The sequence below is a fragment of the Mercenaria mercenaria genome, unplaced genomic scaffold (genome assembly GCF_021730395.1).
Source record: "Mercenaria mercenaria strain notata unplaced genomic scaffold, MADL_Memer_1 contig_3904, whole genome shotgun sequence".
NCBI classification, from domain to species: domain Eukaryota; kingdom Metazoa; phylum Mollusca; class Bivalvia; order Venerida; family Veneridae; genus Mercenaria; species Mercenaria mercenaria.
This window is the reverse complement of record NW_026462090.1, coordinates 12,215-38,679: the sequence shown is the minus strand read 5'-3', so window position 1 is coordinate 38,679 and position 26,465 is coordinate 12,215. Positions and strand designations below refer to the sequence as shown.

At 33.9% G+C, this 26,465-nt stretch overlaps 1 protein-coding gene across 1 annotated transcript in view; it reads right to left on the bottom strand.

Annotated features, from left to right (window-relative positions):
* Positions 1-26,465, bottom strand: part of LOC128553507 (protein mono-ADP-ribosyltransferase PARP14-like) — a 66,621-nt gene that overhangs the window by 28,905 nt on the left and 11,251 nt on the right. The window contains exons 5-7 of the mRNA XM_053534687.1: positions 25,978-26,259; positions 23,055-23,291; positions 17,773-18,009 (exon numbers count right to left, since the gene is read on the bottom strand). Of these exons, the coding sequence (XP_053390662.1) occupies positions 17,773-18,009; positions 23,055-23,291; positions 25,978-26,259 (756 nt within the window). The remainder of the gene's footprint in view (positions 1-17,772; positions 18,010-23,054; positions 23,292-25,977; positions 26,260-26,465) is intronic.

Here is a 26,465-nt window from a genome sequence, read left to right as displayed (position 1 = left end):
TGGAAAGGATATTTTCAGATATACAGAGTTGAGCTTAATTTAAAAAAGAAATGGCAGTTATAATCATGAAATGACTAAGACTACACATATAAAGTTGTAAAGGGTTTTGTACCAGCAGAAACGTATACATTGTGCATGTCATAAAAATATGCATTCAGTAATCAAGAAGACTTCTTTAAAATCTTTACCACCGAGACAAAAACAAAATCAGAAGTACCAATGCATTTAAGCTCATCATATTTTTCTCGGTTAATCCCATATTTGCAATGAAACCAACTACTGTATAAGTACATCCGTATCGTAGATGTTCTTATCATTTTCAACACCAACATCGACATGTAAAAGATTCAACCAGAAAAGCCAAGTTGCAAGATCATACAGCAACGTAGGTATACATTGTAATCATTAGACATATACACAGTGGAGAAACGTACACTAGACAGGTCACCAAAGGGGAGAAATAAACATCAGTGCAGTCTAATAATACAAGCGGGCAATGATGGCTCTAAATCACTCACCTGAGTATAGTTTCTTGCTTAAACAAATTTCTTTGCTAAAGCTTTGAAAAACGCTAGGTGAGTAGGCCATGGATTATTCAAGATAACTACTAACACCTGTTACGAAATTATACAGGTAGTCCAAATCTCGTTGCTGTAACTTCAAAAATAAGAAAGTAGGTCAGTAGGTAATGACATAGTCCTTTCAAGATGACTACTGAAATCTGTATCAAAAATTATACATGTGGTCGAAATATTTAATCTGTAACTTTATAAACAAGAACGTAGGTCAGTAAGTCAAGATTGAGATTATTCAAGGGGAGTATTGAAATCTGTATCAAAAAATATATAGGTGGTCCAACCTGTATCAAAAGTCAAACACGTGGTCCGAATGTCTATGCTGTAACTTCAAAAACAGGAACGTAGATCAGTAGGTCATGATTAAGACAAATCAAGATAACTCTTGAAATCTGCATCTCAAATAATGCACGCGGTCCAGATTTCTATGCGTAACTTCGAAAACATAAAAAAGTATGTCAGAAGGTCATAATTAAATTATTTGCAATTGCTTCAAAAACAAATGTCTACGTAAAACAAGGGACCACCCGGGTTTGGCGTATGTTGAACCCATGGTCATGATTTGAATAATCGAAGTAGAGAACCACTAAAGCATGCCACATTTTTAAGATTTTCCTTATATAAACCAATGTAAAAACTGTTGACTCCGAGGTGAAGTTAATTCTGACCCCAGGGTCATGATTTGAACAAACTTGATAGCAGAACACGAAACCATACTGAAAACCAAATATCTAAGGTTTGGGACTTATTGTTTTGGACAAGAAGATTTTAAAAGATTTTTTTTTAATATAAGTCAGTATAAAACAAGGGACCCTCTGGGATAAATTCCCCCAGGGTCATAATTTGAATAATCATTGTAGAGAACCACTTGAGCATGCCACATACTAAATATTTAAGCTCTGGGCCTTATGTTTTAAAGATTTTTTAAAAGGCTTTTCCTTATCTAATTCTGTTTAAACCGGGGGGCGGGGATGCACAGTTTTAACCCAAGGGGGATAATTTGAACACTGTTGGTAAAGGACTAGTATTCAATGCTACATACCAAATATGAAACCCCTCAACCCTGTCGTTTTTGACAAGAAGATTTTCACAGTTTTCCAAATATAAGTCTATATAAATCATGTGACCCTCAGGGCGGGGCCATATTTGAATCTAGGAAAGAATTTGAACAGTCTTGGTAAAGAAACACTAGATGATACTACATACAAGATATCAAAGCCCTAGGCCCTGTGGTTTTAGAAAAGAAGATTTTCAAATTTTTCCCTCTATAAGTCCATATAAATCATGTAACCCCAGGGCGGGTCTACATTTAACCCTAGAGATTTAATTTGAACAATCTTGGTAGAGTACAAATAAATGATGCTATGTACTAAATATCAAACCCCTAAACCATGTCGTTTTTGACAAGAATATTTTCAAAGTGTTTCCCTATATAAGTCTATGTAAACCATGTGACCCACAGGGCAGGCCATATTTGACCTCTGGGATATAATTTGAACAATCTTGGTAGAAGACTACTTAATGATGCTACGTGCCAAATATCAAAGTTTTTCCTTTCGATTGCAATCGCAACCTGAGCTCTGTATGGAATTAAATTCTTTGAACAAATTATAAAGACGACCATCAAAGAAACATCACTGTGTAATTTTATCAAAATTGGCTTAGTGGTTTAGGAGGAGATGTTGTTTAAAGGAAAGTGTTGAAGGACGACAGACGGACAGATTGACGGATGTCAGACGGTGAGCGATCACAATAACTCACCCAGTGCACATTGTGCTCAGGTGAGCTAATAGAAATACTAGATAGTAAAACTACAAAAAAAATCTGACTTTAAGATTTTCAAAATAGTTTGCAGCTTTAATGACACATAATAATGCTTAAGAAAAAATCTGTTAAAACTGATAAATAACTGATAAATATTGATATTTTTTGTTCTTTTTATTTATATATTTATTTTTATTGTTTTATTTATTGTTTCTTTACTTTATATTTTATAGATAATATAAAGTGCTACCTTGAAAACATTTGTTTCGATTATAGCTTATAATTATATGTATCAGTCAGGAAAATATGACCAAACCTGATCTACTTTTAAAGATATTTAAAATTACCTACCCCTACCCCATTGAAATTCTTACGTCAATTTTAGGCAAATGCCAGCCAGAAATAAGGGTGAGAAATTAGCAAAAAGTAGAATCCATTTGGTAAAACGCTTGTACATCATTGAATGAGTCAAACAGAACCATTTTAATTAATCTGAGAGTGGACCTTAAAAGGATGCTACAAACCAAGTTTGATGATGATCCATCAAGCGTTAAAATTTGATTGTTGTTTTTTTTTTTTTTTTTTTTTGTTTTGTTTTTTTCTATTTTTAGCTCTGACAACCCCTAAAATAAGTCACACGGAACAATTTGAATAAACTTGAGAGAAGACCTTAAAAGGGCGCTTCAGAGCAAGTCTGGTGATGATACTTTGGGCGGTTTATGAGAAGAACTTGCTTGTTGAAATATTTGTTTTCTACTTTTAGCTCTGTCAGCCGCTAAAATCAGTCAAGCGCAGCCGTAGACTTTATAACAGAGCTACAATGTAAAATTTGTTATGCTCCAAGAGTAGAACTGTTTTTAAAGCTTTTCTATGTGTAGCTCTGGCGACCTTTAAAATGGTCAACCGGAAAATTTATAATCAATCTGAGAGAGGATCTTTTAAGAATACTACAGAACAAATTTGATGATGACGCATCGGACGGTTCATGTTTTTGTTTTTATTATTATTATTTCTAGTTCTGGCAGCTCCTTAAATCAATTAAGTGGATCCGGAACCATTTGACTAAGCTTGAGACAGGACCTTACAAAGACGCTTTAGATCATTTAGTTCAAGTTTGGTGATGATCCATCAAGTGGGTAATGAGGAGGTGTTTAAATGATTTTTTCTATAATAGGTCTTGGTGTAAAGCGAAAGTATTTTAATAGATTTAACAGTAGACCTTACAAGAATGCTACAAACTAAGCTGTTCATGAGAAAAATTTGTTTGAATGTTTGTCCATTTTAAGCTCTGGCGGCCTTTTAAATCAGTCAAGCGATACCATTTTAAAACATCTTAAAGTGAATTTCAGAAGGAAACTACAGACAACGTTTGGTGATGATCAATCAAGCGGTTCATAAGAAGAAGTCGTTTAAAAGTAAGTTTTAGACAGACACCAGACGACTGAGGATAGACATCGGGCACAATACCATCAAAATAGGTCACTCTGAATGTTTGCTCCACGTGAGCCGAACGTACTGGAATGTTCGTGTTAAATACAAGGAAAGGTAAAAATACTCTCTATGCCTATGACAAAGGTGATATTTCTAAGCTTAATAATGATTTTACTACGCATTATCAAAATATGAATACTATGATGACCGCCTTCAGAAATAGCATCCCCAATATTTAGAACAAATTATCCCTACAAAAGCATACAAACCTCTAGATAAAAATACAACATGGCGATTAACCAGGCAGAGATCTTTCAACGAGGCTGAAATGTACAGCCAAGGTAATGACACCAAATTATAATTAGCTGTAATATTAGTGTTAAATTATCATCTGGTATGCGCAAAACTCCAAGTCAATAGAGGTAAAACTTTGCGAAATTCAGGACATCAGGCGTGTTCGTTCTACGAAACAATGATTGTATATCATTCACATCGATGATTGAACACGGTCATTCCGAAAAAGGAGACCTGCATATTCCGATAACCTGGATTGAAGAGCCTTTTACGGAACCTTTAACCACACATACTGCAGGACCGTATGCCTTTCCAGCTCAATTTTGAAGGCATATTTAAGAGAAAGACCTCCTTAATCCTGAATGAATTCAATTAGGGTAAACATTTGTCAATCAAGGCCATTGTTACACTGTTAATGTAAAAATCATTCTGGGTTGATTCTCCATTTTGATATTGTATTTGAATGTAATTAATTAACATTTACAATGTGACTGTATCTTAATTAATTACATCTAAAAATTAATGTAATCAAAATTTTAATTTAACTGAAAATTTTACAATGAAATTGTTATTTTATTATCTATATTTAAAGTACTTGACCCCTCGTCTGTAAGATACTAGTATGCCATCTAAAATATTTCCATCAATTTGAGGAAAATTGCAATATAAAAAGAAACTGTTCCATCATATCGTATATTGTACGTATGATACCATCATTAATAGAGAGATGCAATTCCAAAAAAAAGCAATGGTATCCACAAAATCTCAACAAGAATATTCAACATTTGGTTATTTGAAAATCGAAGATTTCATCATCTGTCTACTTTAATCTTGGGTGTTTTATACTTTCGAAGCAGTGTGGATTGATATAAATCGAATTTGTTTGTTAAGCATTACTCCTAGGACAGGTTATACATATTGGGACATCCTAAACATTTAAATGAATGGCATTGGAAATCCATCAACTGGCTCCACAAAGCAAATTAAGTTTTGAACAATAGCTGCCTCTCAGAGAATGTCTGTATCAAGATTAAGGTACATTCTATAGCCAAAATATCGACATCTTAGTGCTTATCTTTACAACCATTTTGCGATTTTTACTCAAGATTTACACACTTTGATGAATTAAACGCCTATTGAAAATGATTAAGCTCTCTTTTGAAATATATATCTTGAAAATTTAATGCCAACTTGTACACGAAAGTCTGGCCGGAAGACAGAAAAAAAAATTTTGAAGGTCATGTTTTTTTTCAAAATCGACAGCTACTACACGCAAGCAGTATTCTGTCAAAAACTGTGACAAAATTCATCATCATTTCGCTACTGAGTTGAGATAAACCTGTGTATTTATAACAAAAATCCATAACATTTTTACAAGGGCAATACACATAAAAGTAAGTGTCAATTTTATTTTTAAAAACGGTTGTAGTCACAAAGTAACTGACAGAATAAAATGTAAATTTCAGCATATTTTTTCAAACAAAAATGTGTTTGTGCGTGGAAATGTAATCAGACTGAGCATATGGCCTTATGGATTACATAATTTTCGGCGCTTAACGTAAAAACAATTAAAGGACAGGATTCACAAACATTAAATGTATGCTTAAATCTACATGCGATACATTATGCATATGATGATAATTCACGACAGTATCGCATATGAAAGTAACGTGAATAAATTTGGACTATCTCCTTCGGATGTTTTCATGACTGTGCTGTCAAAAGGCCTCCTATTTGTTTAAATATTTTGGGTTGCTCTGGTAGGAACGACGGTAAGTGCAAATATATATATATAAATTATTTATTTTGCAATGAGTTCAAAAAAAGGTTTTTAAGCAGTCGTCTGTATTTCAAGACCTGGAAACGATTTCCCCAGTCATAACCATTTAAACGTATGTTCTGGGTAGAGAACACTGCATATGGATGCGTTTATCACTGTCACCAGAGTTTATCATTACTGGTAGATGCAGAATTAACGAATTGTTTCATAGATAGTAAATCGATTAGAACTGATCATTGTCATAGCAAAAAAAAAAGACGTTGATGTAATTTCTGCATTCGAATTGACATAATTTGAACTTATACGACCAGAATCCCTCTGCCTAAAGCATGTTTGACGTGAGACTGACGTAACGTTAATTAGGCCTACCGTGCATTTTATTCCTCTTGTGTTTGTTTCGGATGAATAAATACCTGCACCATGGAAATAATGTCATTTGTAAACTGTCTGAACCTGTGCTGGGCGTGCACATTTTTCCTATCACCATGAATGCATGATGGCGACAGACAATACAGAAAGGTAAATGTCAATATTCTATATAGAATCTACAATAAGTTTATATAAAAAATAAACGATGTCTGTAAGAAAGCCAGAGAAAGGAAACCTCTGCATTGCTGACAAGGTCAAGGGTCTGAATGAATCATGGTCATGCACTAAAATATCAACAAATTTATACAAGTTAAATGAAATAACATAGGCCTATATTACACCAGATTTAATTAATATATAGTATAATAATTATTTTTCATGGCAATCATGAATTGTTCAACTACATTTGTACATCAGCTGTGCTGTAGAGCTACAGAATAAGCTTAATTAAAGAAGTGAAGCTAGATGAGTAGTTTTGAAATACATAAATCCACACTTGTCAAGATTCCATATGAATTCCATACTAATTTCCTGATATGTTTCCTCATAGTTTTCTTATACAGTACTTATTTCAGAAGAAGATGTAAATTGATCCAAAGAAATGATGGGACAATGAAAGATGTAATTACCAAGAAGAACACCGCCATATTCACACACCATTTTATACAGGTAGGTGTTAGTGTCTTGAAAATAAATGTGACATTTAGCACTTATTTTACAAACTATAATAATTGATTTTAGATTTATATACTTCTCAATGTTTTTATATACAGTGCCAGCAATTGAAATTTATAGAGCAAAACATAGTTAATTGTGAAAGTAAAATTTATGTATGTATATAAATATGCATGTTGGTCTTTAATTTCAGTTACAGTATGATATGGTGAACAAAAAGTCCTCAATGCAGACTTATGGAGCTTTGGCAATACCAAGAATAGTAGACATCAAAAAGATACAGGATGGTTTAGAGCTACATTTATTAAATTATTTCATGTAATTACTAATTATCAGTTCAATGAAACTTGATACACAACATCACCATGAAGTGGACATGCACATATTGTCAGGACTATCAAATTTGATTGTTTCTTCAGTTAGTATGCCATTTTGTTTTCAAATTATCATATCACAGCTTCCTTCATACCTTGTGCATTAAAGGTCTTTCTGTAGATTCCATCATATTCAAATGGATCATGGTATACTTCATGGCCAGGCAGCAGACATACACATACTTTAATGAATTTTACATCTGGTGACCCTTTTCTAAAGTTATGGCCTTTTAAGATCTTTGAATTTAATATTAAAGTTTCTTTTGTCCTTCATGTACTCAGCTCCTCCCCCACTATCTGTCCAATACCCTTGAACTTGTTATACACCTTTACCATAAATGTCAGGGCCTTTATCTATTTTTAGGGGTGTTATACCACCTTTTAAACTATAACAATTATATTATATTAAAATTATATTATAATTTCTCCTCCTACAGTTTTCATTCTGTGTCACAATGGAAATGTAAGTTGATATGAAATTATTAACATGAAGTAGGCATGCACATATTGCAAGACTTCCACTTCAGGTTACTTCTTCTTGAGTTATGTCCTTTACTTTAAAATATCACAAATACACTTGTATATTTTGTAGGCCTACCCACAGTTTCAAACAATTCAAAAGACATTTAGTATACAGTGATCATGTGCATAGTGTTAATTGAAAATGAAAGATGCATCAAGACATATAGACAAATATATATAATCTGTTGAAATTCATAGGTCTTAGTCTTTATTATTTGTGTAGGGTACTGTTTTTTTCACTTCTAAATAAAGTCATGACATAATAATGTCTGTCAGAGTGATAATGTTATAATTTTAAGATATAACATTTTACATTTTATATTCTTAAATTGTTGCATCTGTAGAGAATGATTAGTCTCCCTTAAGGTAAACGGCGTGAAGATTTATCCTTTATTCTATTTGGTGGGAATCGGACACGAGTTCTCCGTGCAATATTAATATTTATAGCAACTAAAAAGTAGTCCGTCATGTCAGCAAAGGAAGATAAAAACAATCGTTTGAAGCATTCTAAAGTATATTTTTAATTGTAAATCGTTAGCCTTTTAAAAATGTTTGGGTAATTTAAAGGTGGCAGGAACTAGATACATGTCTTTCTTTTAATACATTTTAAATGGACTCCGCATGAATTTTGAAGCAACCCTTGATTTTGAAAAAAAATATACATGACCAATATTGTAATCGAATTCGTCATCGTACGACTTATGAAAGAGTCGTAGTCGTAGTTTGATTTTATGGTCGTATACTTCAATCCAAGACGAATCCATCAGTATATAATATATATATCAAAACTTTTGTTCAGTAACAATCCCGCAAATCTAAATTATTTAGACCCACACTTTTTTCCGATAGAATGAACCTTAATGGCATATAAACATTCGACATATTTATATAAAAAAGACAATAGATACCTTTATATTATACGACTTTTATCAAATACAATTGGAAAATTGCTATCATTCAACATTTTACGAAGTTTGTAAACCACATCCCGATAAGAAACGGGTTTTTGATATACCTTCTCGCAGAACTGTCTTTAAATTGCTATAGTATTTTAAAACCAAATCTGAATTACGATATTAAAATTTAGCAAAGTGTTTACGTATTTTAAAATAACGGTAGCCATGTTGAAGAAACTTATTTGTAATATATTGGGTACGTTCATTGAAATCCACAAGATGTAACACGCTCTTGCAACCGAATTAACTGAGAAATATATATCCCATAAGATATAGCCTATAGATATAATACATCTCTATTCAAATGGGAGAGATTTACAATACTAAAATTAAAATCATGCCTCTTTTCATAAATTTTGGTATGTATAAAATTGTCGTAAATAGAGAGATGTAAATCTAGGAATGAAGTAGTACTATCCGAGCTGAAAGTTTTATTTCACTGCAGCTCCCGGGGATAAATTGTATCCATCAACTGATCAAAAAAACGGATTATCCATATTTAGTACATCATCTAGATAGCGTGATCTATTATTACATGCAGATATAATGCCTAGTATAATTCTTTACAATGCGTTATCGAAATTGCAAGCGAGAAAATTATTTTCCATCAAACATCAAAGAAAGAAACGAGAATATGGGAATAAAAGTGAAAACGAATAGGAAAATTAAACCAAATCTGAAAAAGTCCTCATAAGATCCGAACTTACAAAACGATTTGCTTATATCCAGTTGTGATCTGCAGTTTACCCGACTGAGCTATGCTACAATGTACTTACTGGATAATTAAAATAAAAGAAAACCTAATATTTACTTGTCAAAGTAATGTACAAGCATTATGAATTGTTATTTTATCAGTTATCATGAAATGGACTCGTCCTCGCGTTTCGGCGGGAATCACATTACAAAATTGCTTTGCCATTGTTTCACAAACAGATAAGTTTATTTAAAACAAGCGACCACCTGGGCGTGGCCTATATTAGACTCAGGGTTATGATTTAAATAGTCTTGGTAGGGAGCCACTAGAGCATGCAACATACCATATATCTAAGCTCTCTGTCTTATGGTTTCAGAAAAGAGTTTTTAAAGGTTTTCCCTAATATAAGCCGATGGGAAAAAAACTTTTGATCCAGGGGCGCAGTCAATTTTGATCACAGGGTCATGATTTTGACAAATTGACAGGTGACCTCTCGACAAAACTAAATACTAAATACCTAAAGATTTGGCCTTATCGTTCGATTTTTAAAGAGTTTTCCTACATAAGTCAATGTTAATCAAGGAACCCCCAGGGTCATGATTTAAACAGTCTTGGTAGGGAACCACAGAGCATGTCACACACTAAATATATAAACTCAAGACAATAACTTTTAAAGGGTTGTTTTCCTATGCAAGTCTGTTAAAAGCTGTGATTTTGAAAATAATTTATCACCGAAAGGCAAACTGCTACGACTGTTTTATATATTTACGTGAAACATTCCTGAATTATGGAAACATTCGAGATTTTGCAGTTTTTCTCACGAACTTTTATAACCCGTTGCAACGCTTTATTTTTCGTAAACATTGATAAATATAGAACGAGACGCGTCAGTGTTTTAACTATTTTTAGACGTTATTATTACAAACCAAAACTGCGCATACAGTTTGAGAGTTCAATTTATAGACTCGTCTATCGGTTAGGGAAGTCAGCATGATATACTTTGCAGTATTAAGGTATTGGACCCCTAATAGTAATGTTTAAAAAATATGGCATTTGCTTGGTATATTCTTAAAGTTGACCATGTTTCACACTGTGTTGCAAATTTTAAACAACTTTTACCGTGCCGTTTTTTTGTAAATTTTGTATAATTTATGGTATTTCCACACGCTCAAGAAGAGACAAAATTCAATGTGATGACCACTATCTAAAACGTTTGCAGAGAATTCATTACAGCATTAATTTTGATAAAAAAAAAACATCAAACTACTATTAAACAATTATAAAACACAAAATAAAACTGTAAAAATCATTTTTCTAGGGTGCCTCAAGTAAACAGATTTAATGAGACAGAATTCTAACTCCATCAATGAAAAATTAAGGTCGAATCTTGTGGGTCTGTTTTGAATTTTGCTCACTTCATTCAAAAATAACCTTGGGGCAATAGTAAAACATACCTGCATTTCTTCCACAATATGTAATCTAAAGAATGAAGGCAAAATAGAAAACCGCACGTAACTCAGTATTTTTAAAGATGTCTAACTCTATCCCTCCTGATTCGGAGGTAAATTCACATTGAACAGCAAAAAATCGCTTATAAAATGAACATTTTTCACTTTTGTACAATACATCCATAATTAGTCTTGAAAGAAGTAAACACTTACTAGAAAAAAGGAAAACATGGAAAAAAAATTGGTCCCAGTGGGGTTTGAACCTACTCCCTCCTGAAAATTGCAGTCAAAGTAGGTTTATGGTAGGAATTGAATGCTCTTCAAAAAGGAGATACTCTATTACGGGTCCAATACCTTAAGATAAGAACCACTATGGTACTGAATAAAATTACATAAATAACGGACTGTTCCATCATTTAAAGTACCGCTGACCTCAAAACCAAACTGTATGTTTAGGTACCGCACAATATTATGGCGTTTCTATTTTTAGCAGTAAGTAAATAAACAAACATTAGACTAGCAGTCTCGTTTAAAACAGAAATTATGATTAATCAATAGCTGGATTGTTGGCACAGGGGATGAGTGAATGAAACTGTGATCATTTTATAGTCATAAATCTTACATCAGTTGAAAGATTATTTTTATTTTGCATCTATTTATATACTTAACGAAAGTTTGTTTATCAACGGCAACTGTTTCTTATTCATTGTTTTGTTCTCATTTTCGTATAAAGTCGGCCGCAGTATCTTTAAATTAATCAACACCAAAATTAAGGCCGGCAATGCTAATTAAAGAGAGGTATAAGATTGACATAATATTTATAATACCATTCCGTTGTGCTTTAAAATACCACAGGTGGGCTTCAAACACATTACATCATTATCATATTATTTAAAGCGGATTGTATTTAAACATAATTACGTGTTAGCATATTATAATGACATATTTCAGTTAACCAAATTTACTTTATTCAACAATATGAAGCTATATACACTTTTCAAATTAAAAAAAAATATACAAGTCCGGCAATTGAACTTACGACGAAAAAGTACGAGACGGAGCTAGTTACTGCTCGGCAAACGAGGAATTAGTGTTTATATTGGAAACGTTACATATAGATTCAAACTTATGTTGTTCTTTTATTTGTTTAAATTTCAAAACGCCATAATGCTGAGCGATTTTGTAGCGCACGGTATTATGGCGTTCAGAGGTGAAAAGAAAACAATTATATAAAATCAAGTCAATATACTAAGTTTACGATTTAGTTACTGATACCTCGTTGATCGAGCGGTTACGGTATTCGTATTAACTATACTTTTTCGTGGGGAGTTCGATCCCAATTTGCTTTACATACCTCGTATAAGTTTTTTTTCTCTCTGGTTTCTAATTTATTGTTTTGTTTCTTATTTTTGTATAAAATTGGTAGTATCTTTAAATCAATTGATCCTGAAATTATGGCCGGGCAATGCTTTCATTAATAAAAGTGAAGTGTAAGATTGTTATAAAACTTATAAAGAAACTAACCCGTACAGCTTTAAAAATATCACAGGAAAGCTTAAACAAGGGCACCGCCTATGGTGCCATCGCTAGTCTGCAAGTGCCGGACAGTATGTAAGAAAAGGGTAACAGTTCAGGTTTTCTAAGTACAAAAAGGACAATAATTCTGACAAAATGTAGGTTACAGTTTATAGTTCTTGACATTCATTGTTCCCTAATAATGCAAAGTTTCAAAACAGTAGTTCTTATAGTTTTTTTTTATAAAAGGTGACCTATAACAAAATATTTGCCAAAAAAAAACACTCAAATTTTCCAAATACAAAAATGGCCAATTTTCTGACAAAATACATATCAAAGTTATGGGGTTTGGCCTACATAATCCCCTTATGATTGTAAACAAGTGTGCAAAGTTCAAAGCTTTTACAGTGATTAAGAAAAGGTTGACCTAAACAAACAAAAATAACCAACGCCGACGATCAAGTGACGACACTAGCTCGTAGATTTGTAATATGAAATAAGGCAAAGTCTCAATCGGGAATCGTTATAGTCTATCAGCTTGACCAGAAATATTCGTTTGTATCAATTTAAAGGTAGATTTTGGAATAAAATAATACTGCCCATATTTGAACTGATGTGCAAGACGTAGCGGTTCGGACAAGTTATGGGGATGGTTATTTAAAACGCACAAGGAAATTAAGAGTATACTTCAAAAAAAAGTCAAACGCTCTGTGCCCGTGCCGGAAGACCTTATATAAATCATACCCACTCCCCCAACCCCACTGTCACGGGGCGGGGCCAGTTTTTTACCCCAGGGGAAATTAGAACAATCTTGGTAAAAGACTACTACACGATGCTACATAACAAATATCAAAACCCAAGAGGTTTCGACAAGAAGACTTTCAAAGATTTTCCCTATATAGGTCTATAAAAGCCATGACTCCCTTTGACCCTAATGATATAATTTGAACAATCTTTGTAGAGGCCCTCTAGATGATGATACATACCAAATATCAGAGCTATGGAATTCAATTCTTTGAACAATGTTAAAGAAGACTGTCCAAGGAACATCTCTGTGAAGTCTCATCAAAATTGGCCTAGTGGTTTAGGAGAAGATCATGTTTAAAGGAAAATGTTGATGGACGATGGACGATGGACAATCACTGACCATAATAGCTCACCCTTGAACACTTCGTGCCCATCTGAGCTAATAAGTTACGTGTCCCCATAAAGGGGGCAATAGCACTATTTAAGACCAAGTTAAATAAATATCTATCAAGCGCTCAATGAGAAGCAGTTATCTAAAGGAACATATTCTTATTTTTAATCTAGTCGCCCAAAAAGCGGTTAAATGCACTCATTTTAATAAAATACAGAGCGATATTTATATTGATGGTACATACCAAGTCTTATGAAGATCTATCAAGCAATCCGTGGGGAAAAAGCGTTTAAAATTATTTCTACTTTTAGTGCTAGCGGCACCTAAAATGGCAAAGTGACACTACATGTATTTGAACAAATTTTGAAAAGCCCCTTAAAATGATGCTATAGACAGGGTTTGAATAAGGTACTTTAAGTTATTTAAAGGGTTTTCAGCTTTAAGCTACAAGGCCACGGGTGCCACTATCTCAACAGATGGAGGAGAGGACCTCGGAATGATATAACCGACCAATTTTTCATGAAGATCAATTTAGCGGTCAAAGAGAAGAAAATTTGTTAAATGTTTTTCTGTAATTTTAGCGGCCCTTAAAAGGAAAAAATAACAACTATTAGATAAATTTGGAAGAAGACCTTAAAGTGATATAACAAGCAAACTGGGAAGAAGAACTTTCACGCAGTCGTTTAAATGTTGTTTTTTTTTTTTCTATTTTTATTGCTTCAGAGCCACCCGCCATGGCTCGCACAATCTGTTTCCATATAATTAGGAGACGACCACCTCATGATACCAAAATCCAAGTTTCATGAAGACAAAACAAATGATTCATGATAAGAAGTTGTCTAAAACGGTTTTTACTATTTCTAGCTCTAGCATTCCCTAAAATGTACAAATTCCCCTCACGATTTCGGGAGAATTTATCATTCTTTTCTTTCAAGCGTGATATGGATCTATCAAACGATTCAGGAGAAGTCGTCTAAAGGTAAATGCACATGTCCGTCTCTGAAATTAACTACAGAGCAATTTTTTTATATTTTGTCGCAAATCCCTATGTCGGTTAAATTAGGATAACGCTGAAACGCGTCTATTATTTTTGCAAAAGAAACATGATTTTGCTTTAGCGACATCATAAGATGAGTTTAAGTGGTACATCATAATTATAATATAGCGAATATTATACTGATTAATTGATTATTAATTCCAGCTATATTATGCTTCATGTCATTCAAATTGTATGTGGTTTTCGGTTAAAATTGAGGATCGATTAATTGCGTTAAATACTGATCATTTTTAAATTATTCATCACTTTTACTCATATACCACAATTGCTAAAGAAAAAACATGTTTCTTTTGCACTAAAATATCATCGACACACAGTGTTGCCAAACACAATGACACGGTGAGGACAATAGCTTAGTTTGAGGATCCCCGGTCTTTGCTCCGATCTTCCTCATAAATTCTTCTATCAAGTTTAATACATTGTCAAATGATAATACACGGGTAATAAAGTTATAGTCCAGGCCGAGAATGAATTCATCTGAAAACCACACAGCCATGTTGCAACTGATAGCTATGCCAAGGCGAAACTAAATCTCAACTTAGGTAACAAAAGTGTAAATGTTCATTACCAAAGACCCGTTGACTTTACCTGTTTAGATAAACCGTGGTAAGTTAGACGACAAACTATAAAAATGGTTCTAAACCCAAAACAAATTGTCTGCGAATTGTTGTTTTCAGGATAACTCATTTTAAAGTCTGTAACTCATTATGCAATAAACTTTAAAAATATGTCAGCACCATTTGCATATCAAAAAGTACACTGAAGTTGTTATTAGATTTTCCTTTTTTCTTCAGTTTTTAGTTATCTAAAACATCTTACAACAATATTGTGATTTTGACTTCGACATTTGCAGAAAAAAATGGTAAATGTCAATTTCAATCATATTATATGTTATGCATTGACAGATAATTATACAGAACGGACTTTTGCGAAACTGCAACATTTGGCGTTCATCTTGCAATGGGCCGAATTATAATTATTGATAGTCACCTAAAGGTAGCAGGGTACACTTTCGAATTTTGGCCCCCGTCAATATTTGTTATAAAGAGAACATCGTGATTTTGGATGTCTGTAAATTAAGGTGAGAGATAATGATTATTAATTCTTTAGAAAATTTATACAGCCGATACATGTAAAATTCTGATGTCAGTCGGAAAACTAACTGCTGGTAGCTTTGTATGATCAATGAGACTCTATTTCGCGGAAAAATTCAATTCACGGAAGGGTTCTGTGCTTGTTGATTGATACTCAGGAACATTTCGTTATTTTCCGAAAAAACGAGCTGGATGGGCCCCCATTCCGTTTATGTCCTGACGTTCAGTAAGGACTATTAAATTAAGAAATGCAATAAAATTGGACAGTGTTCTTGCAGCGGGATCATTGTAGACTGTTCAAAAGGTGCAAAATTGATGATTCTGGCACGCTATTTTTCATGGATGATGTAAACCTTTCGCTTTGATAACTTTCTTTATTCTTGTATGAGAATCCTGACCTTGCCATTACTTAAAAGCACAAAACATGCACGCAATTTATAAAATAGCCACCCAAATTTTGCTCATAGGGGAAGTGCAATATTGCGACTCGCTACATGTAAGACCGTCCGTGCCCAAAATTTTCGCATCTAAGTGTACCATGCTACCTTAAGGAAAATCTGCCAAAATTAAATTTTGAAAGAACTCTTAAATTTGTGCGGTTTCAAATAGTTTAGAACCTCTTCTTCGATATTCTAAACTTTCTGGGCACTTAAAACGCTACCTGACGGCACAGCAGCTCAAAAATGTTACAGTGAGGACACATAAAAGCATAAAAGTCAATATACACGCATACGATTTTTTTGGATTCTAGCTCCAGTAACAAGGTTCTGGTACAGTAAAAACATCATTTTTATCGTTATTAACCCACACAGCGCATATCTGGCCCACCAGCTATGCAGTTCGTCAATCAGGGGGATGGTCGGACGGTGGGGACCCCATGAAGTAAGAAAATAAGGGGTGGAGACATTTTATTTTCGCAAAATGGTGCAGAATTGCCCTTATATCATTCCTAATGACAAAATACTTTAAATCATTTCAGAAAATGGTAAAAACGGATGTATTGTACGTTCTTTGTCTCGTAGCGACGATTTGTAAATTTTGGCTAAATTTGTGCATTAGGGGTGGGCAAGTTTTAGAGTCTCTTATACAGACTTCTTTTCATGCTATTGAAATCATTTTTATTTGGTTGAATTGGCGAAAGACATATAAAAGTTCAGAACAAGTAAAACCCTCTTTTGTTTATTAACTGAAAAATCTTAAGGTAGCAGGGTACACTTTCGAATTTTGGCCCCCGTCAATATTTGTTATAAAGAGAACATCGTGATTTTGGATGTCTGTAAATTAAGGTGAGAGATAATGATTATTAATTCTTTAGAAAATTTATACAGCCGATACATGTAAAATTCTGATGTCAGTCGGAAAACTAACTGCTGGTAGCTTTGTATGATCAATGAGACTCTATTTCGCGGAAAAATTCAATTCACGGAAGGGTTCTGTGCTTGTTGATTGATACTCAGGAACATTTTCGTTATTTTCCGAAAAAACGAGCTGGATGGGCCCCCATTCCGTTTATGTCCTGACGTTCAGTAAGGACTATTAAATTAAGAAATTCAATAAAATTGGACAGTGTTCTTGCAGCGGGATCATTGTAGACTGTTCAAAAGGTGCAAAATTGATGATTCTGGCACGCTATTTTTCATGGATGATGTAAACCTTTCGCTTTGATAACTTTCTTTATTCTTGTATGAGAATCCTGATCTTGCCATTACTTAAAAGCACAAAACATGCACGCAATTTATAAAATAGCCACCCAAATTTTGCTCATAGGGGAAGTGCAATATTGCGACTCGCTACATGTAAGACCGTCCGTGCCCAAAATTTTCGCATCTAAGTGTACCTTGCTACCAAAATGTGCTTGATCTCACTACACAATGTATATCAAGACTTCAGTTCAAAGACCAAAGGGAAGAACTGTTCCACGGTGGTTAATCCTGTCATAACAGTCAAAGCACTGTTATTTCAGCTTAGATACAGTATTATGGAGTTGTAGTACAATGAAAATGAATAAAACTTACAGAATGCCTTTGTAGTCGGCAAAAGGGCCACAGTTATATTAAAATAAAAAATAATAAAACTTTAATAATACCTTTGTAGTCGGCAAAGTATACGAGACATGTGCCTTCTGGTCTATTAAAGGTTACTTTTTCAACTGTGCCCCCTCCACTTTTGTTTGTATTCTCGAAGTAAAACATCACCGTGTCTTCCGTTACATCTGTTGCAATATTGCTAACGAATATACAGTTGGAAACAGGCACTTTGGAAATTCTTAGTTCTGCTCCATCTAAAGGTCTACTTTGGCATACATTTGTAACCTTTTCAAAATCTGAAAAGCAAAATCAATACCCTCAAATCCCGAAAATAAGCCGCGGTTTATTTTACATTTTCGTAAGAATTTGGTGGCTTATTATCGAGACCGGCTTATTTTTGAACACATACATCCAGTAACAGTTTAAAAACCAGCATATTTTCGAGTAGCAGAATACTGCAGATACGGATGTCATATTGTTTGCTTAAATATAAAATCATCGACGTCGGTAAATACTTATACTTCTGACATACCTGCTTTGTTACATATTATCCGATGCTAATTTATGAGACCTTCCTACCTGTAGTGTAATGGTTTAATTTCGAGACCAGCTTATTTTCAAAACCGGCTTATTTGCTGGATTTCACGGTATATCAGAAAAGATGGAATATGCGAAGTGTATAATGTTCATGTTTATATCTTAATTGCCCCACTGCATTGCTGAACAGTCTGTAAAATCTCCAAGACAAACCGTAACTGTGCATTTGTTGATACAGATCGAGTTGTTATCGAGTTGTTCCAGATAATTGATACTGAATCTAGTGATATGAAGCGTATTCATTTAGAAAATTATCATTATTATTTTATTTATTTGGTGTTTAATTACAACCATAACTTTTGATATGTACTATAATACGGTTACTTCTGCTCCTTGAATTTTCCACATTGCGGCCCATTAACATAATCTCCATTATACAAATTCATTCAAGAGGAGGGAATACTTGCTGTAGAGTTTGTACGGTACATTACGTGGATATGTACTGGCGGGAATTTTATATATCACTAAATATGCATGCTTGGTGCTGATGTTAGTTGTAAATTTGTCATCTATGAGTATGGTTATGTATTAAAGGTATTTTACCTATAGAACACTACAACTTTACGACACAAATGGAATGGTTTTTTAAAGGTCTTAAATATGATGTATTTCCTTTGTAACTGATTAAAACAGAAGGACATGCAAACTGCGTATTTGGTTTAAATAGATCAAATTCGAAAGATTCAATGTTGATTCAATTCGTCAACATTGTTTTTGTGATTAGATTAGTCAGATTAAATTTGATAAATTAAGATTGTTTTTGTGGACTTTGACATTGAGGCTTTCGGTGTTCATTGTGAGCAGTCAGAACAAGGATCAAATCGTTCGAACTATTTTCGGAGGAACGCGATATTACAAAATTTGATTTAAGACGTTTACTATTGTTGCATTCGCAGGTATTGGCGTACAAGACTTTTACTTTACATTACAAAAGAAGATGGCTAACATATAGTTAAAGGTAGTGAACATCTTAAACAACTACTTTAAGGTAGTTCTGCACGTTTGGATCGATTTTTTTTTTACTACAATGTAGAAATTGATAAAACTTTGAATTTTCAATACTTCAGAATATACCTAGAAAATCCAGCAAATAAAAAAGATAGGGTCGTGTGCTTGACTTTTTGCTAGACTGATTTGAAAAATATGTACCTCATGCAATATTTCATAATGGAAGTCTATGGGAAAATCATAAATTTCATAATATTTTCGCGAATAGAATTTTTTCTACAGTGTAGATTTTGATGAAACTTCTCACAATTGTGAATAAAGACATGGCCTGTAATTTGAATTAATAAAATGTATAGCTCCATGTGCTTATTTGTAAGATATCCGACAATAATTAAAGTGAACCGGACATTTCACGCTGATTTTTGGACACTATTTTGAATTTTTAACGTGTCATATGTTTTAATACCATAGTTTGACTTTAGAAACATAGCAACAGTGCCAATGTAATAAATTTACTCACAGGTTGCGATTATTTCATAAAATGATTTTTATTTCCGTACGCCGAATCCAGGCTTTATTCTACGTTTTCCGGATAAATGACGTCATGCCATCGCTTCCGGTTTATCAAACGTGCAGAACTACCTTAACACCATACGAAAGATATCAATCCAGAGCCTCTAAACAAGAAAGTTCGGAAACAGTAGAATAAAACGTGTCTAGATTAAGGCAAAAAACAATTCTAGACAGTCGGCATGGGAAAAGAGGCCTGGGTTACAAATTCGTATGCATTGTTTAGTACAATTTGTTATCATACCTCGAAACGTTTCTTCTTGTTTCTTCTATTCAACGATAGCGGATACCAGGCGCAAAAATCCATTTTTGTGAGGCCCAATAAAGGGACAATTATTTTTTTGTCAATTTTAAGGGAAATTAAAGACAATAATCATTTTTAGCATTATTTGATGAAATGTTATCTGTTTTAGATTACATGTATTGTAATATGAATATACGTGTTCGTTTTAATGCCTAGCCTCATGCTCTGAAAATACTCTCAAAAAGTAAAAATGCAACATCCATTCTTCAGGACAGTCTAAGCATGACCTTGGCTACATAACAAATGGAGCCTGTTTTGTAAATTATTTTATTACATTAAATGAAATACCTGTAACCTGAAGTTACTGAAACACAGCTTGTTATTTAGGTACATGCTAAATTTTTAATACCAAATTTTCAAATGAACTATTTGCCAAAAAGTGATACTGCGTTTTTTACTTTTTTGAATGTATATATCGGTTTAGAATTCCATATTTCGGCAATTTGATTATATTTGTCTCCAAATTAGACATTGAGCTGATAATTCACGCAATACTATCATAGTAATAATCACATGAAAATAAGAAAATGAAATGCAGTGAAGTGACATGTATGTGTAATAATTTGGCTCTAATCTTCCTTTAAATTCTAAGAGTTACTTTTCTATTTCAGTTGATCATTTCGCGTATTGCAAAAGTCTCGGTTTTAGTATTCTCGGGTCTCAATAGAAAGTTATGCTGCAATAATAAAAACCATAAAATTACTTTACACTATAAGTTTTAATACAATTTATATTTTATTATAAGACTGCGTGAGTATATCTACTTCTTAGAATGTTGCATTTTATGGCAATATTGATATGCATCATGTCCGGTTAAAATGAAATGAGTCTTAGTTTACGATATGCACTGGATATTATAAAGGATAAACATTCATTTCTTGGTTACATTTTAATACGAATGTAACTAAATTTCAACATAGGGGATACGTCAAATCATCATGTAAATGTCGTCTGATGGTGGACCCCAAATTTAGGGCCACTAAGTCTTTAATTTCACTTGAAAATTATATTTATACCTTAAATTAAATTATATTGTTAAATTTTCCCATTCTATTATATATTAAAGTCAGATTTTCTTATATATATAATTTAAACATTTTTATTTTCATTATTGTTTTTTTATCACGTGCGCCCTTTTAGGGCCTCAAGAAAACTTGAACAGGGATATTTCAGCCTGGTATTCACCCTGACTGAATTTCGTTTACCCAAACAAACATTTTGATGTATGATACCATATTGTACAAAAAAAAAATGCCTACGGATGTTTTACATGGGGCTTTCGCCAACTGTCATTGATTGTGAATTCGAAAATACCAATGCATATATTAGGGACCAGGTTATCGAAAAGTGCAAATCAACAAAATTAAGGACAAAACTATTAGAAAAAAGACAAAATCTAAAATTAAACGAGCCTTGTAGAATTGCTTCCACCATGGAATTAACAGAAGAACAGTCAAAATGTATGGACGTAAGCACTACAGTGCAAGGATCAGGAAGTCAATAAATTAGAAAACGATGCAAAAAAACGTGCCGAAACCAGAAATTTTATTTATTTATTTTGTTGGATTAAACGCCGCACCGACACAATCATAGATCATATGGCGACTTTCCAGCTTTGATGGTGAAGGACGACCCCAGGTGCCCCTCCGTGCATTATTTTATCACGAGCGGGCACCAGGTTAGAAACACCGACCTTCCTTAAGCCACCTGGATGGCTTCTGCACATACAGAATTCAACGCCACGAGTGAGACTCGAACCCACACCGATAAATGGCAAGTAATTTGAAGTCAGCGACCTTAACAACACGCCAAAATTATTTCACAGGTATACGCAGAGTGTGAAGGGTTCGAGAACGTGGCAGATGCCTTAACTGTTCATGGTAGAAATAGAAAAGAGCACGATCAACACAAAAATTGGCATCAACAAATTGAGTAATGCTAGTATCGAGTTACAAATTGACAATGACATCTGTCAGGTCAAGATAATGTGTGTAATGTCTTAGCATTTTATTGAATTTAAATAGCACTATGCGCAGTGTATGTAGTAAAGTTTAGATCACACTTTGTTTCTACTGTGTTATATCCCAGTCACACATACGGCGCGGATAGCTACGTCTAGCCACGGATAGAAACGTAGTAATCCATATCGATCCGTACCTGAGCCGTACGGATTGGTACGGATTGATACGGATTGCTACTTTAAGGTACGACTCAGGTACGGATCGATACGGATTAATACGTTTCTATCAGTGACTATACATGGCTATCCGCGCCGTATGTGTGACTGGGGTATAAGACAGTTTTATCTGTGTTTTATAACTATACAGAAAACAGATTGACTGAATACGTTTGCAATTAATTCAGGAAGGGCCTTTTTGTCCACAATACTATTGTCCACAATACTATACCTGTAGTATCAGAATGATTTCCATGAAGTTTATGTTGAAGGAAAAATAGATCACCAGGTTGTGGCGTGTTTAGTGACCTTATTTGGTTCTCTAATCTTGAGCATATATAAATCCATAAAAGTCAACTTCATTACTTCATGGTGTGTTATGTCTGAATGTCTTTGTTATCAATGGCGGTGAAACACTTATCAGGAGCATTTGTAAATTATTCTGTATTTTCTTTAATGGGTTTTTAATTAACCACTGGGCACTGAATAATCTGTTGAACGCCCGATTCTGGTATTAATGGGTTTCCAATATCTTTCAATACAAAACCACTCAGATAATTACCACACTAAATATACTATAATATATCACTCTTGCGTATGGTCCTTGCTTTCGGTCTTGCAATACCTGTTTGCTAAGTGAACAGATACCATTCTGATTAATTTGTTGCCTGATTTCTAACAAAGTTTATCAGTTACTGGTACACATGTTATGTAACATCATATGGTCTTTCAGTTAACATACCAACCTGGTTTAGACTTAAATGTTACCAAGGCTATGTCATCATCGTGGTCCGAAAATGAGATAGACACTGGTTGTAAACACGCTGTTGCTTCCAAATAATGTTCCAGTCCTTCTTTGGTTGTTTTTTCACTTAGGCCCTTGATCAGAAGTTTATTTTCATACGCCGGTGGTTGAACGTAGAGCATTACACGTAGAGTGTGCTCTTGAACAAGATGTGACTTTGCGGAAACAGACACTGCATCTGTATCAAAATATACGAAACAAATTTTACACATCAGTCAAGAAGTAAACAAGCTTTAAAGATACTCAGCTGAACTTGGCCTCTGACCTGTAAATGTTACGACATACTGTATCATGTAATGCAATACATTTTTTTAGGAAAAGAAATATTCCTTTCGAAATTTGATAGATATTACCCTAGAAAGAAATAGGTGGTCAGACGGAACCATAATCATATACTTGATGACAAAGTTTAGCGAACACACATCAAGCGATATTAGACGAAGCTGTTCAAAGATTGTTCCTTTAAAACTCTACCGGTCCCTTAGTGTAATTAATCACAACCGCTTGAAAACAACTGAGAAAGGTATGTGAAGCGGCTCATGAGAAGAAGTTCACCACTGAGTGCTAACAAAATGGGCCTAGTGCAACCACTTTAACAAACTTGAGAGCGGTCCATTTAGTGATGATCCAGACTAATGTTACGGTCACTTACGCATAGCCTGCACGTTTGAAGCCAATCTCTGACGACTCTATAGCTCAGTGGTTAGAGCACTAGACTAGAACAACCCAGGTTCAAATCCCGCCACAGGCAGTTTTGATATTTCATCGTGAAATTTTATGCTCTTTGATTTGTTTCGGCTAAAAAGACTTAATATGTGGGCCCGTCCGGGACACGGATTTTACCTCGTGCCAAAAATGGCACTTTCTTTGCTAAATTGGCTTACACGTCATCATAAATAATGTTTTGTTTAAAGAGGGAAATTGTTACGGTCGCATACGCATAGCATGCACGTTTGAAGCCAATCTCTGGATGTTTCGTTATAATATGATATGCTCTTAAATTTGTTACGGCTAAAAACGTTAAGCCAAGTTTGGGGAAGGTCGAAGAAACAGTTGAGATGAAGTTGAATATATGTTTAGGGTTTTTACAATGTCTAGCTCTGTTGATTGGTAAAAGGAATCAAGCAAATCTTATGAACAAACTTAGAGAGGTATATACAAGTTTGCTACATGCTACGTGTTTGTCATCAATGAGGCAGTTTCTGAGATGTATTTGTTAAAAGCATTTTCCCTTATGTTAGGTCTGCATCTCAGGGGTCAGTGGAAGTATTTGAACAAACTTGACAGTGGTACATTTTTTGGTACAAAGATTGATAAAGCTACATGAAGTGGTTAATTAAGAGACGTTTTTAAAGGCTAGTTTTAGCTCTGGTCGTCTCTTAAGGACGCTCGCTACAGTTTCGTATTTTTTTTTCTCAATAATATATTTTGATGAAATGTTTTATATGAAAAGATTATGTTATGATGTATTGAAAAATGAAATAAAATACTAGGTCACCAGCTTTGTTTCAATTTAATTTGCCCCTAGATATGGTGCTATTTTAAACATTTTTCAAAATTTCTGTAATCCTAAAATATATTTCAGTAAAGTATGATAATCTGCATAAATTTGATTATCTAAGCATTTTTATAACGGAAAACAATATATCTATTTGAAACATGCTCAGAGAAATCAAAAGAACATGATTTTGTAAAGAAAGGAATACTTGTTCAGCAGACCCAAGGGCTATTTTGCATATTTTTGTCAGTTTTAAGTTGGTACTTCTGGTATTTTATCGAGTTTCACAAAACAGAATTTAGTCAAACTCTGCACATACCTTTGGTTATGTCTACCTAATCTAAAACAAAAAGAAAATTGATAGGTCGCCATATTAGATTTCGCTTAAATCAAATTACAACGAGGTGGTGTGTTGCGGGCATTTATACAACGCAGATTGGTACGAAATACTCTTTCAGTGTTTGAGCAAATGACTTAGAAATATATATATAAAACTATCAAATGACAGATTTCTTAATAAGCGGATTTTAAGGTGTTTCTGAAGCATTTTGATGGCATAGAACGATGAAAGTTTCCGCCCTTTTTTTAACAAAACCTATAGTTTACGAATGTACGGTACGGGTACGGTACAGGATTAGAAACAGCTGTGACTCAATGCAGAGTTTGAGCGCTGGTATAAATAACAGACTCCAGTATATGTCGGATTGAACTAAAAATACTTTAAATGTATATATTTTGTAATCATGGTGATATTTACCCTATACTTTAGTCAGTATATTATACATTTTGTACATTAAATGCATGCGAACATAAAATAATTTGCGAATTTTTTGCCGTACGCGACATTAGATAATCACTTCCGGGCATGCGCAGAAGACCGCACCAACCCTGCAGTGAGCTACATCGAAACCAATTTGGCACGGTGTTGGGGTAAATATCGACCCGTCCGGAAAAACTGTAGCGAGTGCCTTTAAAGCAACCAGGCTAAACCATTTGAGAACAGTTAAGAGACGTCTTTACAAGAACACTTCAGATTTCGTTTGGTGGAATTCTGCCGAGCAGTTTCAGAGAAGTAACTATTCAAGTAAAAATGGTAACGCATGTAATTTGACTCCAAACCATCCTCTTATAGAAATAGGTCACCTTGAACAAAAACACTTGAACTAAAAACATAATAGAAATTGTTAACTTTAAATGTTGTTAAAAGAAAAAATCGTTATAATACCCGGTTTACATAGTGTCACACATAAGTATTCTCATGATTATCATTATGCACATATCTGTCAATACGTCATTTAGAATTCTTTGATAAACATGTACAATTACCAGAGTGTATTGTGTTTTGTAAATCATGAAGTGCAAATACCTTTTTCAGAGACAAATGTGATGTAATAGACAAGTTGGTCATCGTCATCATATCGAGTAATCGATTCAATTTCTCCACCACCAGAACGACTCGTATTTTCAAAATAAAATTGAAGGGTTTCGCCTTTAATATCCCTACCAACATTCATCACTTTCACAGTTTTTGTATTTTCATGTAGATTTTTCGTCATGTTCATTGGAGACCCCTCATCCATTTCATCGTCTAAAAGCTTCACATCTACTCCAAACTTACAATGATTTCTAGCGGCAACGTTACGGGCATCTGAAAATACAATATTATTATGCAAGATACTTATGATCTGTTTGCTTTTAACTGTACTCACAAATGTAAAGTACTTACCACCACAATGTGCCCAGTGTACTTGAACTTTTTATATGTCACTCACATTTAGATAACATTTATCGAATTTCGTATTTCTGCTAGTGCTAAACTGATATAAAATCTTGAGATATTTTCTGGAAATGGGG